Source organism: Stylophora pistillata, chromosome 13, assembly GCF_964205215.1.
Source record: "Stylophora pistillata chromosome 13, jaStyPist1.2, whole genome shotgun sequence".
In the NCBI taxonomy this organism is placed as follows: Eukaryota; Metazoa; Cnidaria; class Anthozoa; order Scleractinia; family Pocilloporidae; genus Stylophora; species Stylophora pistillata.
This window is the reverse complement of record NC_142531.1, coordinates 8,130,495-8,148,966: the sequence shown is the minus strand read 5'-3', so window position 1 is coordinate 8,148,966 and position 18,472 is coordinate 8,130,495. Positions and strand designations below refer to the sequence as shown.

At 39.3% G+C, this 18,472-nt stretch overlaps 2 protein-coding genes and 1 long non-coding RNA gene across 4 annotated transcripts; 2 read left to right on the top strand and 1 right to left on the bottom strand.

Moving 5' to 3' along the window:
• Window positions 1-11: 11 nt before the first annotated feature.
• Window positions 12-898, top strand: LOC111335453 (dnaJ homolog subfamily C member 30, mitochondrial-like). Its single transcript, XM_022941356.2, has one exon. It carries the CDS (start codon window positions 22-24, stop codon window positions 811-813), a length of 792 nt encoding a protein of 263 aa, XP_022797091.1. The 5' UTR covers window positions 12-21; the 3' UTR covers window positions 814-898.
• Window positions 899-4,678: 3,780 nt separating this feature from the next.
• On the top strand, window positions 4,679-15,873 carry LOC148717466 (uncharacterized). 2 transcript variants are annotated; one of them, XM_088743545.1, is made up of 5 exons: window positions 4,679-4,813; window positions 11,919-11,983; window positions 12,730-12,842; window positions 13,464-14,392; window positions 15,103-15,873. In XM_088743545.1, the coding sequence occupies exons 1-5, from the start codon at window positions 4,807-4,809 to the stop codon at window positions 15,660-15,662; spliced, it is 1,674 nt and encodes a 557-aa protein (XP_088599671.1). In that variant the 5' UTR covers window positions 4,679-4,806; the 3' UTR covers window positions 15,663-15,873. The 2 variants fall into 2 exon arrangements, with proteins under 2 accessions (XP_088599671.1, XP_088599672.1); XM_088743546.1 differs by lacking the exon at window positions 4,679-4,813 and adding an exon at window positions 6,151-6,550.
• Window positions 10,877-12,748, bottom strand: LOC148717467 (uncharacterized). The gene is made up of 2 exons (XR_015994787.1): window positions 12,562-12,748; window positions 10,877-12,356 (listed from the first exon to the last, which is right to left on the bottom strand). It is a non-coding gene; the product is annotated as an uncharacterized LOC148717467 (long non-coding RNA).
• Window positions 15,874-18,472: the final 2,599 nt, after the last annotated feature.

The following is an 18,472-nucleotide window of genomic DNA, read 5'->3' as shown; positions in this document are numbered from 1 at the left end:
CACAACAAAACTTGATACCTCATGTTTGAGAACACTTCGTATACTACTAAATTATGTTACGCAAGAAAGGAACATGGCGGTTACCAGCTGATGATTTTAGTGATGAATTGTGTGGCCAAATTGTTAATCCAGACTGCATTGTCTCCACGATGGACCGTTTTGAGGAACAGTCAGTTTCGAGTAACATCTTTGCAAGGCTTTCTGAGATCATCGTCGATTTTAAGCGGTCATAAATTTGGTTTAAGTTTGATACACCCTAATAGTGATGTGAAATACTACAGTACAGGAGCAAAGACTAGGACAAAAAACTTCTACAAAGTGCTCGGTGTCTCACCTAAAGCCACCCAGGCACAGATCAAAAACGCATTTTACAAGCTCTCCATCACTCACCACCCCGACAAACACAAGGGAAGCGCTGAATCTCACGAAAAATTCCAAAACATCACCGAGGCATACAACGTACTTGGAAATCAAGAATCGAGAAAGCAATATGATCGAGAACTTGTAGGCGAAGGACAGTTGAGAGCAGAACATGCACATGGTTACGAACATCCTCAAACAGTTAAGAAACCAGGATCGATTTATAATTTTGACGAATGGACCAAAGCACACTACTCGAATACACTTGATCGAAATCACCGAACAAAACTAAGGCAAGAACAACTTCGGAAAGAAAAAATAAATACACCGACAACGGGATCTGGGACTTTGAAGGCTACATTTGTTTCAATTACCGTATTATTGCTTATTTGTATGTACTATTACAGTAAAAACGCCCAGAAGTTCGAATCGAAGGATGACTTTCGAATGTGATGTTTTACATTGATATCGCATACATTAAATATTTGGTAGTGAGAATTTGAAATCTACTACATATTAAAGGACTCTTTTGTGTAAATTTTTTATAGTTATATTTCCCTATAAAACAGTTGAAAATAAAGTAGACTGCACGAAAGCAAGTGCAGTTTACACCAATGGCCTTCTTTAATTGTCCTCAACTCAAGGGGTGAAGTTTCAATCACTCTTCACCTGTGTGGTATATTTAAAAATTATTCCACAAGCGTGCATTGGATATGAGATGATAGATATCCAACAAGTGCGAGTGGAATAATTGTTTTATTAAAAACAAATAAAATTATTAAATTTTATTAAATTTTTTAGCTCCTTTTAATTTTAAGCTGATGTGTATGTTTACCATATTTGTAGATTATGGTATATTGGCTCATATACCATAATGGCTAAGCCAATAAAAAGTCTTGAATTGCATTATCCAATGATCCAGTTTTTAATAAACTGATTTATTAAAAACTGAATCATTGGATAATGCAATACAAGACTTTTTATTGGCTTAGCCATTATGATATATGAGCCAATATACCATAATCTACAAATATGGTAAGTGTACACGTCAGCTTAAAATCAAAAGGGAGCTAAAAAATCCAGTTTCTTCTTACAAAATAATAATTTCGTGGGGGCATTTTTAATAAAACAATTATTCCACTCATGCATGTTGGATATGAGATGATTATAGCCAACTTGGCACTATGCGCCGAGTTGGCTATCTATCATCTCATATCCAATGCGCGCTTGTGGAATAATTGTTAAATACCCTATATGCGTTATTAACCTAGCATGAGGTCAAGATGGCAGGAGATTGGCTGAGGTTTTTTTCGCATTTTTATGGACCAAGATGAAGTCCAGAAACATCAAAATAAGAAAAAAAAAATAGCTAATATTTAGCCATCTTGACCAAACAAGTTGGATTAATAAAGGATTTATCATATTGCTAAAAGATTTCGCTTTATTAAGAATTAAGAGTGACTTGTTTACTTCAAGAGCCGGGAAAGAAAGCCAACTGTGTTTGTAGCACAACAAACTCACAAGAGTCATTTCTGCTTCCTTTTGTGACTATCTTCTGACACTTTTTGCATTTCCATTGCCGAAATTGTCCAAAAATTACAAACTTAGTTCTAATTTAATTTTTTCATGTGTAGGATCAATGTGGGCAATCCCGAGCAAGAACCTGCTTGGGTAGCCAATCAGAACACAGGATTTGCTTCATCTTGCCCATGATAGCCTTCCTTTATCTTTAATGATATGATAGGAAGGCTATCATCTTGCTCATAACATAAATGATGTGCATTTACCAAGACTCGCCTGAGTCACCCCTCCCTTACGTACGTACGTACGTAGATACGCTCGGTCAGTCACGTGACAACCAAACGAAAAGAGATTGACCATATTCTATGGGTATGGGGCTATGCCCCACGCGCGCGCGTGGGAGCCTCGCTAAAAAAGTGGAAATTGTGGTTTTTCAGCGCCGGGTCCCTTCTTTGTTGTTGTTCGATTAGGGTTAAAGTGTGAAGGGAATAGTTTCTTTTTAACACTGCCGGAGATGTTACTAGATTATTTCATTGATTTTATCAACTGAGTTGATAATGTAAAGAGTATCTGAAGCTGAAGTTTCGAACCCCTCGTCAGAGCGAAGTATATACCAGCAGACGACTTAGGATTAGCGGAAAACAAACTTTGGATATGAGTTGGTTGAGTAGCTGAAATCCCCTCTATTAACTCTAATGAAATAAAACCAAAGAAATCACAAATTACTTTCATCGCCGCCGACTCAGTCGATAATCTGACCACCTGTCGAACTGAAGTAGACCAAGGCTTATGAAAGTTTTTTTAAAGTAGCTTTATTTCGATGGTTGTGTGTTGTGCTTTGATCCACCGTCCACGTATAAACCACATCTAGTCAGGCAAATGTTGAATTTCTCTTTGTTGGCTTTGAAGCATATCTAAGAGTTGGCGCGCTTGGCTATCATTAATAAGACGTCAAAACAGTTCAGAAGACAATTGACAACAGAATTACTCAAAAGATCGTTTCCCTGTCACCTCTCACATTTTTGGTGGGGTAGCCACCTACAGTCATCAGGCAGCTGTATGTTGATGACTAAGTAAGCGCAATAACAACGCACGCCTGAAGCACTACGCGGCACCATCATAATATAATTATCAGGCACTCTATCAATATCATGTGTAAATAAACATTGCATTTCTTGTTTTATCAACAGACTGTTTTGACGAACACTCGAAATGTAAGGAGTGGGCAGGACTAGGGGAATGTGCAAAGAATTACGCAACATGGATGGAGGAAAATTTCAAAAAGAGCTGTAATAAATGCAATGTCAAGGGTTGATTAGATCCAATCTGTTCATTCCTGAAACTCTTTTAGCTTAGGGCGAGATTCTCTTCTGTCTAGACATGCAGTTAAACCACTCGCCAGGCTTAGTTCAGAGCGAATTTCACCATGCAGGAATATTTTATAGCTGAATGGATGTCTGAGGCGTTGATTACACCAGTTTACTTTGACATTTCGAAAACTGCATAGGGACAGTTTTCAATTGAATATCGGCATACCAAAACCAAAGTAATCACAACGGCCGATCAGTAAAAACGTTAAGATCGTCATTAGCCACTAAGTACTCAATGTAAAAAGAAAGGATTAAAGATTGAGGTACGGGAAAACCAGAGTAACTGTCGCGATTAGTTTTGGTTTTGAATCTGACTGGTCGAGAGAGTGGTGCGAATTTTCTAGAAGAACGACAAAGCGAAATTAGGAAAAAACAAAGCGATAGCGGATTGCGTTCGATACTCAAAAAAAAAAAAAAACTCTATTAATGGGAGGTCTGTGCTTGATCATGTTTTGTACCCCGAAATTATCATTACTTCTTTGTTTCAAGGACGTCATACCACACAGTCTTGTTTAGAGTTCTTAAATAAGGAGAATAAACATAATTACACAACCTGGCCCATTTTAAATATGCTTGGAGCCATGAGATTCTGCCCTTTCCTTCTCTTACCGACAGGGAATATTTGTTAACCCTTTAACGGCAGAAGTGATTACTTGGTAACTTCTCCCTATAATATCCATACACGTGCACTATCCAGGAAACAGGCAAAGAGAATAATCAAACCCATCAGGTACAAGTCGTTATCTTGATCTAACACCAGATTTTCATAACCGATTTAGAGGGAGATGTAAGGCAGCCACACTATAGAGGGACAATTAATAATCAGATGTTGAGAGTTTAAAATTGACCGAACATAAGAGGAGGGTGAACTCGATCGAGTCGCGTGGAATTTCATCAGACAGCAAATCGTCATAATATATGTAAAATCAGTTGAAGAAACAAGTTGCCTTAACGGAGCTTCTACTATGAGTGAATCTCGTGAGATGTCATTGCTGGCATATGAGAGCAACAAAGGTTGTTCCGTCATTATTAAAGAGATACCACATAGTTAATGACCCAAGATGGCATGTGGCACCCCACGCATGACCCGCTTTCCGTCAGATACTCTCTTGAGTTCAAGAAGCAAAATTCCTTCCGTGTAAATCTGCCTTTCGACGTTACCCTGGCTCCAGAGGTTTCTCTTTTTCTCCCTGTTTACAATCCTTTCGGGCTGCGAAGCAGCGAGATTGGCCGAGCAGCGCGGCGAATCTCGCTGCTTCGCAGCTCGAAAGGATTGTAAACAGGGAGAAAAAGGAGAGAAAAAAGAGAAACCTCTGGAGCCAGGGTATTTCGACGTGGGCGCACAGAGTTAATTAGGAATGAATGGCACACTGGTGACTCTTATGACATCACAAATTTGAAGAGGGTCTGTTTAAGCGTGAACAAGTTAAAACTTTAGGGCAGTCCTCGTATTAATAATAGTCAGGTGTTGAGTTACTAGCACGCAAAATATCCGTGAACAGTTTAATTTACCTCTCTCTCTCTCTCTATGGTGAAACCAGAACAAAGAATATAAATGCAAGGTAAGTACGTGTCTGTCTCTGATGCCAATGGCGAAAATTTAGTAAACCCAACGGGCGAGAAAGAACGCTTAATTTATAGAAGTGCGTTCCTTGAAGCGGTGCGGGATGAGAAATATTTTTTGGAGGAGGAGCGCGTGGCTGAGGGAAATAATGAAACATAACGTTTAATTTACGTTTCTGAGCATCGCGTTCGATTAAAGATCAAACCGTTTTCCACAAAGAAGCATTTTGCAGTTTCGAACTTAGTTCGATAATTAAGATTGGAATATTGGGATTTCCCTTTGGATTTCTTTCAGCAAGTCTAAATTTCTTGGATAATTATCCATCTATTTAGATCTACAGTTGAGGTTGCGCTTCATTTTGCTGAGATATCGGAGATCGCTATTTCATGAAACCGCAGAAAGTAACGCAGGTGTGCAGCATTTAATGAAATTTTAGGGAAAAAGGCTACCATAGACTAGTTGGGCGCTACTGTGCACTGAGTTCATGATAGTAACGCTCACCTAGTTCATGTCTGAGTGAAAGGCGGGATAATCGAATGGTCAGAAAGAAGTTACAATTTCTTAGTTGAACAAACCTCGCGTCCAAAGCTTCTCCTGTAAACGATCGCTATTCCAAATAATTGATTTTCCTCTCAAGATTTTCGTTTTCGAACCTCTTTGGGCGACTTTAGTCCAATAGATCACGACGTTCTCCACCACGGTTTCACTTTCCACATTAGAATGGGTCACATCAACGCTACTAAAGTGGATTTGTTTTTAAACCGAAAGTTTTTCGAGAATGATCCTGTACTTAACATTCGCCGTGAATTGGCGCTCTGAGACAGACCATCAAGATTTATCTCACACAAATGTATTTAGAAATTTGTACAGCATCTAGGAGAAACACCTTTTTTCAGTTTGTTGTTTCACTCAAGCAGGACTTCAAACGTACACGGAATTTAAAGTGCTACTGAAACGTAATTTTCATATCCGAGATTTTTGCAACATAATAGAGTTTGAACGTTATTTGCAAACGCTGTGTACTTTTTTTGGGCGAACGCATAGCGGAAAGTACATTTTTAACCATTCAAAGTTGACCAGCTGAGATCAAAATTGGCGGCCTTCTTGGCGCGGCCAAAACAGCCCTGTGACGTCACTGGTTGTGTACTTCTGTGAAAGAAGGGTAAAAGCATGGAGAGTGGCTTGTATGTTGGGAGGCCGAGAAAGAGGATTTCGGGCAAAATGCCATCCTCGTCTTATTCATTGGCGAACACATCGGCATCTTGGCTATCTGCGAGAGGTTCGCTTGGATAGGGAGCAAAATTCCCGACTGATACCGAGAACGAATCGCTACCAGTCTATTTAGTTAATCGGAAACTGACGGGATCCACAAGAATAGGATTTATCAACAAAGTTGAAATGGTAAATTGGCCACCGTAATGATTACAAAAGGGGTGACGTTAGCCCTTCGAAGGGCTAACGCTCCGACGAAGGGCTAACGCTCGAAACGTCAGCTTTTGTAATCATTACGGTGGCCAATTTACCATTTCAACTTTGTTGATATATCCAAATTATTTCGTTACTCCCACCGACGCAGCCCCAAACAGTTTCTTTCGAAACTATCAGCCTTTATTTATTTGTATTTTGATTGCTGCGACTACTAACTTTTGTCTTAGCATTTTTCAATCCACAGCATTCAGAACAGCGGACCATGCCAAGCCTCAAGAAACTCACAAAGGAGCTACGCCAGGAAATCGTAAGTTATCTTTTCCCTTTTCCCCCTATTAGTAAAGATCTAGCATTCCGTTTAGCCGTTCTCACTTTCGCCAAAACTAGGTTTTGTAGCCACATAAACTTCATCGGTCGTTGCCTTCATTCTAAAGTTATTCCCAAGGGTTTTTGCTCCAATTTTCATGCATCTTCATTCACCAAACAATACCATCACCAAATTCAGTGCGCCCAAAATTCTTTTTCACGTAACATCACGAGAATCACCATTAGAGCTATGTGCCAAAAACGTAATCACCTCACCGAACGAATCCTACATTGCCGCTCTGAACTTTCCAAAATCTGTCCAGCAGTTTTATTACAATCTATCCGCGCCAAAATTCAGGAAACTAATTCGAAACTTTTCAATCATTTGAACCAAATTAAGGCCCAAAAACTTGACCAACTTATCGGTCCCCAAATCGCTAACCACTCATCACCAGAAAACCTCAAAACTGTAGTTACCATTCCAGAAAACCTCTCACTTTCCGATTCAGAAAAATCCGTCCTCAGTAAGGGCTTAAATTTCGTTCCCATTTCTAAAACAACGGACGAATTCTCAATTAAACAAGACGTAGAAAAATTCCTTCGCCGCGTTCAATTAAAAGCCTTTTTTCACAACAAAGAGGATGATTCTAACACCTCGAACAAAGACACTTTCGAAACACTTCAGACTCGAAAGTCTAAACGGACTCCCCCAGAGGGCCAATTCGCATCATTAGACTTTTTATCAAAAAATGCCGCCACGATATCAACAAACCCATTCGCTCTGACGAAGGGCTATCGCTCGAAACGTCAGCTTTTGTAATCATTACGGTGGCCAATTTACCATTTCAACCTTGTTGATATATCCAAATTATTTCGTTACTCCCACCGACGCAGCCCCAAACAGATTCTTTCGAAACTATCAGCCTTTATCCACAAGATTAGGATCGAAACCGCGGTCTTGCTTGACCATCTACAGAAAATGTCGAAAGACATTATAACGGTAGATGGGCTACTAAACGCCCCGGGCCAAAGCAATGCCATTCAGAGAATGAAGAAAACATGGAAGCCTCATACGACACCGCCACTGAAGATGATCTGCTCGGCAGGTCTGAGGATAACGAACAAATCCCTCTGTACCAAATGCCTCGCAGAACATGCCCAGAATCCCTACAATATAGGGCGAGGGCCAAAATAAGAGCCGACGAGGATTTCAAAAATGAGATAAAGCAAATCCTTAACAACGCGGGGCAAGAAACAGTCAAGGCGATCATGTGCTTCCATGAACGTGAAATCGGTCGTTTTAATACCGAAATAAAGAAAAGAAAACGAGCCAAAACGGCTGGAACACTGAACACTAAGAACTGTAGTTCGATCGAATCAGCGCGCCTGACGCAAGCTGAAAGCAATGAAGACAAATTAACGATCGAGACAGTCAAAAAAATAGCTGTACATCTACAAAGGCGAACGATTCGAAAAAGACGCAATCCCTGATGTGTGTACTCAGTGCCACACATAAAGCAAATTCTCATGAAAAACTGGCATTTAATAGAAACACAACCACTACTGAGCGAACTCTACAAAAATCCGCCGCTCGTATCTTACAAAAGAGGGCGGTCGCTCAAAGACATACTCGTGAGGGCTAAACTTTGAATAGGCTGCTCTAAACACAAGCTTGGGAGTCGTGTAGGCCTGTCAACCCCATTTTACGCCACCGTCTTCCTCTTCGCTACTGGAGACAGCTTCGCTTCGTTCAGAAGAAGATTCACTTGACAAAACTTCAATATCTGCCATCTCCTTCGCCAACGAATACAAACAAACAGTGAGTGAAATAAACCACGCTATCGGAGTGAACACAACCAGTGACGTCATCAATCCATTTCGCTCGGTATCAGGGCCCGGACATGGTTTTGTGTAAAATTTTTGATTTGAACGATTAAAAAGATATCTTTCGCTTCGTTTTGGCCAAAGCAAATTATCTCATGATGATCAGCATATTCAAAACTACAGGTTAGAGCAAATATTCCAGATACGAAAATTTCGTTTCAGTAGCACTTTAAGTCTCTGTGGTTTGACCTTATTAAACAAAAGAATGATCGACAAGAACAAAAAGCTTGGTGGCGTCTTCCCTTTTCATTGCTCAAACGACGACCAAGAAAATTTCGTTTCTGAACGCAACTCTAACTATGACTCCTTTGATACTCTCGACCACATGCCGCTGCATGAGTTTTAAAAGCTTTGAAGGTTCGAATAGGCCGTAGATAAATTGATTATAGAGAGAGCGAGGGAGACTGTAGGTCTAGACAAGTGTTAGCAACGCTGAAAATTTATACAACGTAAATAATACCCTTTTACTTGCACCCAAAAAGAACCCGATCACTGACTCATTTTAAGCTACAAGAGTATCAAGTCTATAAGTTGCGTTGATAGAGAAAACTTTTATCTCGATTTCTTTCACGGTACCTCACTATTGAATGTCTGCGTTTGGATTATTTCATGCATCGCGTTACCTTACTTTTGAAATGAACAAGTCATTCAAAAGCGAAATCAATTGCTTCTTACTCACTGACGTTTTGTTGTGATGATACCCGAGTTCTTCACTTTCGTTCGAAGTGCTGTTAAGTAAACCCTGATTGGCTTCTGTAGTCCTCTTTTTCACCCCATGATACAAAGCTGAAAACCACTGGAGGAAGTTGCTTCACTGGTTTTGAAAATTTTACTTATCTGTATTAAGTACACTCGTAACAATTGTCGCGAATTCGCAAAACCCCACTAATTAAAAGAATCGACTTTGGTTGAAACTGTCTGCCTGATGACTGATGTAGCACCAGTATTGACCTCAGTGAAGAGAAAAGAAAGAAAGAAAAAAGCAGGCAACCAACACAATTTCGTGGTGAACATTTCATGAAGAAAGTCGAAACGACCAACATTATGCCTGTAGAGGGGCACAATAGTCAACCGTTGTCAGGTCTCACAAGCAAACGCAAATACCAGCATTGTCCTTCACATTGGAAAATCACCTCACGATCCAAGCATTTGAAGATATCAACTGACAGTGTTGCCTTTGTAATAATATCTGCAAATGGTTAGACTTTCTAGTCTTCTCGGATAGGGACGATAAATGGAGGTCCCGTCTCACAAGCCCTTGTATGTGATAAAAAATTTGTGGGACGATAAAGAACCCACACACTGTTCGAAAAGAGTAGGGCACGTAGTACCGGTGTTGTGGTCTATCTTTGTGTAGTGTCTATCAAATTGATTGGGGGGGGGGGGGTACTGCGCCTTTGAATATTGTATAGAAAGGGCGCAATATAAATAAGGAATTCATTCAATCATTCATTCATTAACGTTCGTACATTATCTGCGTAGTCATCAGGTAAGAACTGTTAAATGTGACGAGGTTTTTTTTTTTTCTGTGAGTGCGGATTTGCTCGTTATTCTTGGCGTAAAAAATCACACTTGGATCAATTAGTTTACAATTTCTCTGATTCTAAATTTATAGTAACATAATTAACTCTATGGTTACAATACTAGTTCGGTAATAAATATAATAAACATAGCTGAAATACTAAAAATTCTCTTACTTTAGAGTGAGAAATAATTTTAATGTTTTTTACCACTGCTAATCATATCATTTTCGCAAAAAGAATTATTTTGACCCCGACACGTTAAGCCACATTATTCTAGAGCACCCAAACAGTACAGTACCTGATCGCGGATAAACACTAAAATTACTTTACGGTCTTTTCAACCAATGAAGGCAGGCAACGATTGTTTCTGAAGCGTAAAAGTTTATGAAATCTTGAGAGTTTTGGTAAAGGATAACAATAAACTAAACTTCCTTAGCCATTCTGTTATAAGCTTGATCGGATTTACCGTACCTTTCCTGTTTGTTCTCAAAACAAAAACTGGGAGATCGAAGCAAACGAACGTTTGAAGATGCTGAAGTCTACTAGGAGATACGAAAAATGAACTAAGAGACATTCTGCGAAATTCTGACGGCTATTTTAGTCATTTTACCATTTGCCAACTCGTTTTAAGCCCGTATTTGGCAAAACTGCTGACCGAAAAACTATCATCCCGGCTTGTTCAAATGGCAAAAAATGCCATCAACTATGTTGTCGAATTTGAACCTGTCCAAACTACATGACAGTTAAAAACTTGACTGTGTTCTGTTCTGTAGTAAAGCACGCAGAACGCGGCTAGAGCACGAAAGAATTGTGGGAAACACAAGACGTAGTAGAGTGTTTCTCCAGTTCTCCTCACTTATTGATAGCTCTAGCTGCTTTCTAACTTTCTGATAGTCGATGACAGTGTACGAAACGGCAAATAAAGGTTTAAACGGTTTATTGAAAATCACACTACGCCAGGACGACCGAACTACGTGCTGCTCCGAGAAACCACGAGGTCCTCGCACATGTTTGGACAATGACGCATACAAAGCTGATTGACAGAATTACAATAGAGTATTATAAAAAAGTCACACGCACAACTTGTCACAGACAGTGAATGTAACTTTGTGTTCAAACGCGCGTGATAGTTAACAACTATTCACCGAAGTGGAGGTGAATAGTAGTTTTAGTATATACTAAAACAGTGAGATAATATACACTGCTTCGTCGTTAATTTGAGTGATTTCTTCGCTTGTCACGGGTGCAAACCGGGACGCCATTTTTTCCCGAGTTGCTCGGAGGTAAATAGCAAAGGATATTCGGAGTTTGACTAGCCAATCAGAGCGTGCCTTCAACGCTATTGAAGCTATCATCAATTATTAAAAACTGGATCATTGGAAAATGCAATTCAAGACTTTGCACTGGCTTAGCCATTACGGTATATGAGCCAATATACCATAAACTACGATATGGTAAGCGTACGCATAAGCTTCAAATTGAAAGGGAGCTTAAAATGTAATAAAATCTAATAATTTAATGTAGCGTTTTTAATAAAATAATTATTCCACTCGCGTTTGTTGGATAAGTGATGATTATAGCCAACTCGGCGCTACGCGTCTCGTTGGCTATCTATCATCTCATATCCAACGCGCGCTCGTGGAATAATTGTTAATTATCTTGACCATTTGAACAGTGCTTTAGTCTCAGACATGCGCATATAATCATGTCCCTATTTCATCGATTAGCATTTTTCGATTTTCCTTCTTTCCCGCGAAGAGAAAGGACAAGTTTTGTACATAAGTTCAAAAATGTACCCTGGAGGCTAAAAGGAAACCTCATCGAAGCAGAACTAATTTTACAGAAATATGACGACGCTTGGTGCCTATAACCTAAACGTCCATTTTGAAGATGAATTTCTACATTCCTACTGTGTTTGTACCCTGTGACTAAACGAAAGTTTGCTGTGTTATTATGTTTCAGCCGGAAACTTGAAGATGATAATTGCTACAAGTGTTCTAATTTTTATGCTGGTTCACAGAAGTGTGGTAAGACGTTTGAATAACATTTCAAGATACACTGTAAAAGATGTAATTCGTATGGTTGAATTCAAACTATACTTGGAGAGAATAAACTCCTAGCCGCGAAACAATACGTGTGCCTGTAGAATGAACCAATTTTTGAAAATGGCAGTAGACCTCACTACTTCAGTTAATTCATAAACAAGTAATCCATTTTCTTTGAAATCAATTTCCTTTTTATGGAGAGTATTTTAAGAAACCATATTGGATCAAGCCCAACGTTCTTTTAGAGCCTTTACCATTATCTCTCCACGGGGCCCTCCCTCAATTTGGAATGTCGATTAAGTTAAACAAGGACTAAGACACTTTTCTCTGAAGACATACATTATCCAACTAGGACCTGATAAGAAGAAAGCAAAATTGTAAGCATGAAGGATTTTACTGGCTGTCTATAGTCGCAATGTAACCCAGTCTTTTCAAAATTTCCTATTCTTTAATTAAATCCCAAGATCTGACCAGTATTCTTCCCATCTACTGCCATATATATCCATGTAATCGAGCTTAAAGAATTGGGTTTTACACCAAGAAAACATCGTTTTGCTGACCTGTTTGCCAATTCTTGTCACTTGTTCGCAAGATTATGTCTTGACATAGCGAGGACAAAGTACCACGTTAATCACATCTGCGTGTTAAAGGGCTAAGATGCGGTCTAACCCTTAAAAGAGACATAAAACAATAAAAAAAAGTTACTAATTGTGTTGCTTGGCTGACAGGTTTGCGATGAACTGTACCCTATTTCGCAAGTCCAGGACCTTCTCCAGAATCAGCCGGAATGGACCTCAGACGACCTCATTGAGCCTCTGGAAGGAAAACTATTTGATGAGCCGTACGCATGCAAGCACTGATTTAATCGATAGATAGACCCGCAAGTGTTTCTACTGAGCCGTTTTGAGGAAGTAGAGGGACTGGGGGGGCTAATGGAAGCGAATCACTGCTGGTGCAAGAACGCACACACTAGCTGTAGAGTACTAACAATATAACTAAAAATTGGAATTTTTAGTAGCAGCAATAACTGTCATCAATTTGAAACGAGTTTGCGCAAATGCCGATACAATTTCTTGTGTTACGATCGAGAAAGGGCTAAATTACCTCTGATACTAAAGTAACAGTGCAAAACTAAGAGGAGGACAAAACTTCCCCAAGGTGAAGTATTTCACCACATTTGGCGTTAATTTAACCTGAATTATAACGGTAAATCATTTCTCACCCCTGAAATTAAAAAAAAGACGTTTAACATTACTTAATGATGGTGAGTGGCAAAGCTCAGACGCCTAATAAACGAAAATGGATACGATAAGATATTTTTTCATAACACTTCATACTTATTCAAGACCGTATCATGATGAACAATTCTTAACTGAAATACAGGTCAACTTAAGAGCTTCAAAACTTTTACACAACACAAGAAAGTTTCAATTTTAATCTCAAGGCCTTATTTTCATAACAGATTTCTAGCTTCAAACCTCCTTCAAAATGACCCCGACACAGATGACCTGAAATGGATGAAAACTAACATTGTGGACAAGTACGGATTCAAAAAAGATCCCAAGAAAGACATTTGGGTATTCCAACCCAACTTCGCAGGAAAAATTGGCACACCAGACTTCGAGAAGGATGCGAAAAGGATAAAGGAGTTCTTCGAACGAAATAATGATTGGGAAGCTATGAAAAAAAAATTTCGCACTCCCACTAGCTGTCTTCAACTTTTGTACATCACAGCTGCTCGGTACCTCTATGTGACGCACGTTCTTTACGTGTTAAGTGGTAAAACGTTAAAACCCTGCGTGAGAACAGCGGCAAAGAAAATTGAAATCATGATCCCCGATTCTGTCTGCTTTCCCGAGCCTTATGGATCCGCTTCTTGCACTTCGGATTATGACGTCGGGCTTGTTGGAAAAGACGCTGGTACTCTAACAGAGAAATTCAACAACTTTTTCCAAGATGTTAAAGAATTTGGGAAACCTTCGGAGATCGTTTTTGACACTAATGTCTACGCTTTCACCCTGGAGTACGCCATGCCATTTCTGTTTGCTAAACTCCCGTCTGAATTTGCCACAGGTGTAGAGAAAAAAGAAAAGACATTAAAATACAAGATGCAAGAATTAGCCAGCGCTTATTTTAAGGTCTATAAGTACAACGTGAAATATTTCAATACGATGGTGGATGGGGCGATATCATCAATGAAGGGGGCACCCAAATCAAAGGTCTTTTTGGAAAAGTGGCTGGATACTTTCAAGAGTTTGAATGCTTTAGTTCCGTTTCGACTTGAAGACGTAAAAGGAAAAGGAAAGACTCCAAGGCAAGTCCATAATGATGAATACCAAGCCCTGGTGAAAGGAATGTCTTTGAAAGGAGGATACGAATCACAATTGCTAGGTAACCATAATACAGTCATACAGTTAGAACGGGACCCCCACTCAAGGTAGAGAGAGAGAACCTGTAATTTGTAAGTCAAAAACGAAACGGTAATGTTCGAGGCAAAGTAAATAATCGTACTAGCCAAAGAGCCCTTTTTAATGAAGGCTAGCGCACATGAAAAACTACTCGATAACGTTTGATTACAATAACGTTATTGACTGAGTACGTTTACGTCGTTGTATTATTTGGCTTGTTGTAATTTGAAAAGAACAATGGGACACTTCATACTATTTGATTGAGCGAGTGGACCGCACGGGCGCAAGGTCTTTTCGTCATAAACATGAGTCACATATATTCCTGTCCGCTCTGACGTACATAAGTCAATAAGCATTTTATCGCATGACCGTTTCTCTCTCTGTATCTTCCTTTCTACTTCAATTTTTCTTACGCATTGCGCGAGGGTGAACCTGGTCGTGTCTCTTATTTTCCATCTCTATAACGAGAAGTTTTTGTTTTCAGTAAAAGCGCGCACACGATGGGGCACGAGTAACATAATAAACTGTACGATTTGCAACATCTTTACATCTGAGATGGTCAACTTCATCTCTTCTTTCTGGTGTAATTCCGGCCATATAAAAGTTTTCCACCGTTTACCACAAAACCTGATTTACTCTTATGCCGGGAAAGCGATAAGCTGGTTTAATATTTGCGTACTTTTCTTCCAACAGATGAACTTGCTAAGGCCCTGATCTACGCAGCTGAAGCTTATCACACCCGAGGCGCCATACGACATGTGGTGGGGGGCACACAAATGAAGGTGATTGATATATCGAAATCGCTTTCACTCATGGACCTGTGGGTGTCCATGATCGAAAACTGGGGAGAGTCAAACAAGGAGTTCAGCCATTGCCTCACGGCTCCTCTGGAGGTGTGCTTCCTTAAGATGAGTAAGTACCTGTGGAGGACGTTCAACGCCATGAATTTAATCCGCCCAAAAATAAAACAGAATCTCAGACCAGGTTTGGTGCACTTTGGAGGGGCTTATTCCGATCCTGAATACGCGATGAAAATGTGGCTTGACTATAAAAGGCAAGGAAAGACTGCCATTCCCAAGCAACAGAACCATGTTATGCAGTTTCTGCGACAATTCAAATGCGACGAAGCTCAAATCGGTCAGCCGATTTCGTCGACTTGCATGGAGAAGATGAATAAGGCAGTAAACGCCTATAACATGAAATTGGCTGAGCAGTGGACCGACAAACCTGCGCCACCGCCCTGGAAATATTAACAGCTTAAATCGTGATGATGCTTTTCGATAGATCGAAATGTGGTAAAAACCAAAATCTAAATAACTATAATATAAACCAATAGTAACAATAGTACTTACCATTAAGAGTCAGTGGGTATTCAATGAAAAAGATGCTTTCTTTAGTCCAATTAGAAAAAGTTTCAAGAGGATGCTAATCAAACCACATTAAAGCTAAAAAAAGACAATTTCAGATACTCTACACAATCACTTAACCCTTAAACTCCCACGAGTGACCACGACAAAATTACTCCCAGCAATATATATAAATATATATCTTATTAGACGTTTTGTTGTGTCATCCAACACGCCAAACTGTTATTTCAGTGCGGGCGAATTTCGCGGATGTTTATTTACGGGGAGTGCGTGACAGAAGTATGCGAAGCGGAACGGAATTGGCGCCTTGTTGTGCTGCTGTTTCTACTTTCTTCATTAAATGAAGAAATTTTCTGGTCGTCAAGCTGTTTTTCTTCGTTCGATTCATCTAATGAACTTGGATCTATATTTGCTAGCCATTCTGACTCTTCGTCGTCGGAAATATGATTCAAATTGTCCGCCATTTGTATTTTTTTGGTACCTACAATCCACAATCCAATTCTTCGCTTGCGCGATGCGAGAAAACCTGTTTAACCGGTACTACAATAGACGAGTACAAATACCGCGTGATATTTGTACTTGTCTATGGCGTTATTTGTACTCGTCTAGGTGTGGTTGGATAATAACGACACAATATCAAGCACACAAGGGATGAGAATAACGAAAAATAATTAGTTAGGGGATTATTTGTTGAATCAGTACCAAATTCTCCAAACTAACACTATGAGAATTGCATGGCAGTTGGTAAGGAGAATTAGTATATGTAATCAAATGGCGACGAGTGAAATTAGGAAATAATTTCACGCGCGTTTTGTCAAAATTCTGATAATTTCCCTCGCCTAAAGGCTAACCCACCCCTTCCTGAAAAGAAACGCCCTCTGAGTTATATTTAAGTTCACACAGCAACCAGGTGGACAATCAAACATGGTTTGATGCTACTCTGGTTTAAAGATTTAAGGAATGTAACGAAAACTACAATTCATCAAACCAATATCTCGAAACTCCTGTCTGGTACCTTCATCAAGGGTGATCTGATCGTTGCAACAAGAGGTTCTTTAATACGTTCACTAATTTGCTACCCTTTTTTTTGATGAGGTGTAAATAGGCGTCAGGTACTAAGACACCATCATCGTGATTTAAAGGAGTGTGAGTATTTGCAGAGTAGAGAGAGTGGGAATTTGACAGCAGTGTCTCATCAGAATGAGGTGTTTTACAAATTCAAGTCAAAGATACCGAGTGTTTTTACTTGTGGCTTAAAAATACAATGTAAGCGCCTGCAAATTTCAGTGTCCTTTAGTAATTACTTTTTTTCTATTCAAAATGTGGTCCCTTTCGTTAGTAAATAGTTTGGATACCTTGATCAATGAACATGACCTTCATGAGGGAGATTCTGATGTAGATTTTGTTCAAGAGTTAGGGCTTTTATTGATTTGTTCAGTACTCTGAAATTCACAGAAATGCTTACATTTTCAGGAGTAACCAATTTTTCCCTGTAATTTCAAGATGAAGAGTGAATATAATAATAAAGTTACCATTACTTACCAAAGTGGAGGTGAATAGTGGAAAGGTAAATATCCACCACTTTCACTGACCCTGAGGTCTATTATTTAGTATATGCTACACAGATATCAAAAATTAGTCTCTTTCTTTCAATATACCAAAAAATTGCTCCAAAATTTAATTCTTGATGCATGATTTTGTCTCATTTGCTGCTCAGAGGTGGATAGTAATTGCTATTCACTTCTGAACTAGCCAATCAGCATGCATGAAAAGCTCTATTCGCTTGTGTGGTATAAATTATGAAAAAGAAAGACAAACATTAAAAATATCCACCAGTTTGATTTAAAACCAAATTCCAGATTTCCAAGAATTTCTAGGAGAAAAAGTCTTTTTCAAGGAATTTTCCAGTCCTGAGAAATTCTATAACAAAATTCAGGACGTTGTGGGTTTTTTTCTGGAACCTGTAGGAGCTCTGGGTCTGAATTTTCTACTTGTCTGAGGAAAATCAATTACATACTAAAGCAAAGAACCAGACAGTTTATGCCTAACCACCAAAGTGTTAGACCCAACAGGTGCATATTACGCTTGTAATGTTGAGTGCTATCTATGAAGCAATTTTTGTGTTTGGTTTTTTTCTCCCAGACTGGCCACAGTAAGGTAGTAAAAGGTTTCCCGAGGCTTTATTAACTAAACTAAAATTAGAATTTATTGTCCAGACTTCTCAAGTCTCACGATTTTCAGTTCAATCTCACGGTCTCACGACGAGACCGACAAATCTCACGATAAATAGGGGCGCAAGCTGAAAGGATAAATATTTTGTATAATTTCATTTATGGCTTGCTGGCATGGAGGTAAGTTTTCTTGTGCCAATTCTGTGCAAATCCGTAACAGACCAAGCTGTTACGTTCTTCATCCGTCTGTTCGCTGGAAACACCGTGAGTCGTCCATGACCATATATAGAACACCTGTTCCAAATTAGGTCATCATAACCAGTCTCTCGCATTTTGACACGACACATTTTTAAAATGGCGGTGGGATGAACCTGATGAATATTTAAAGTTTATTTCTGTGTTGTTGAGGTCCACACATGTTTTAAGTAAATTATGAGCAGGAGAAAATTACTTTCTCTTACTTTAATAACCTGTGTTTACTTGGTTTTGTCTGCCGGTCGACCAATCTCCAGATTTTTTTACATC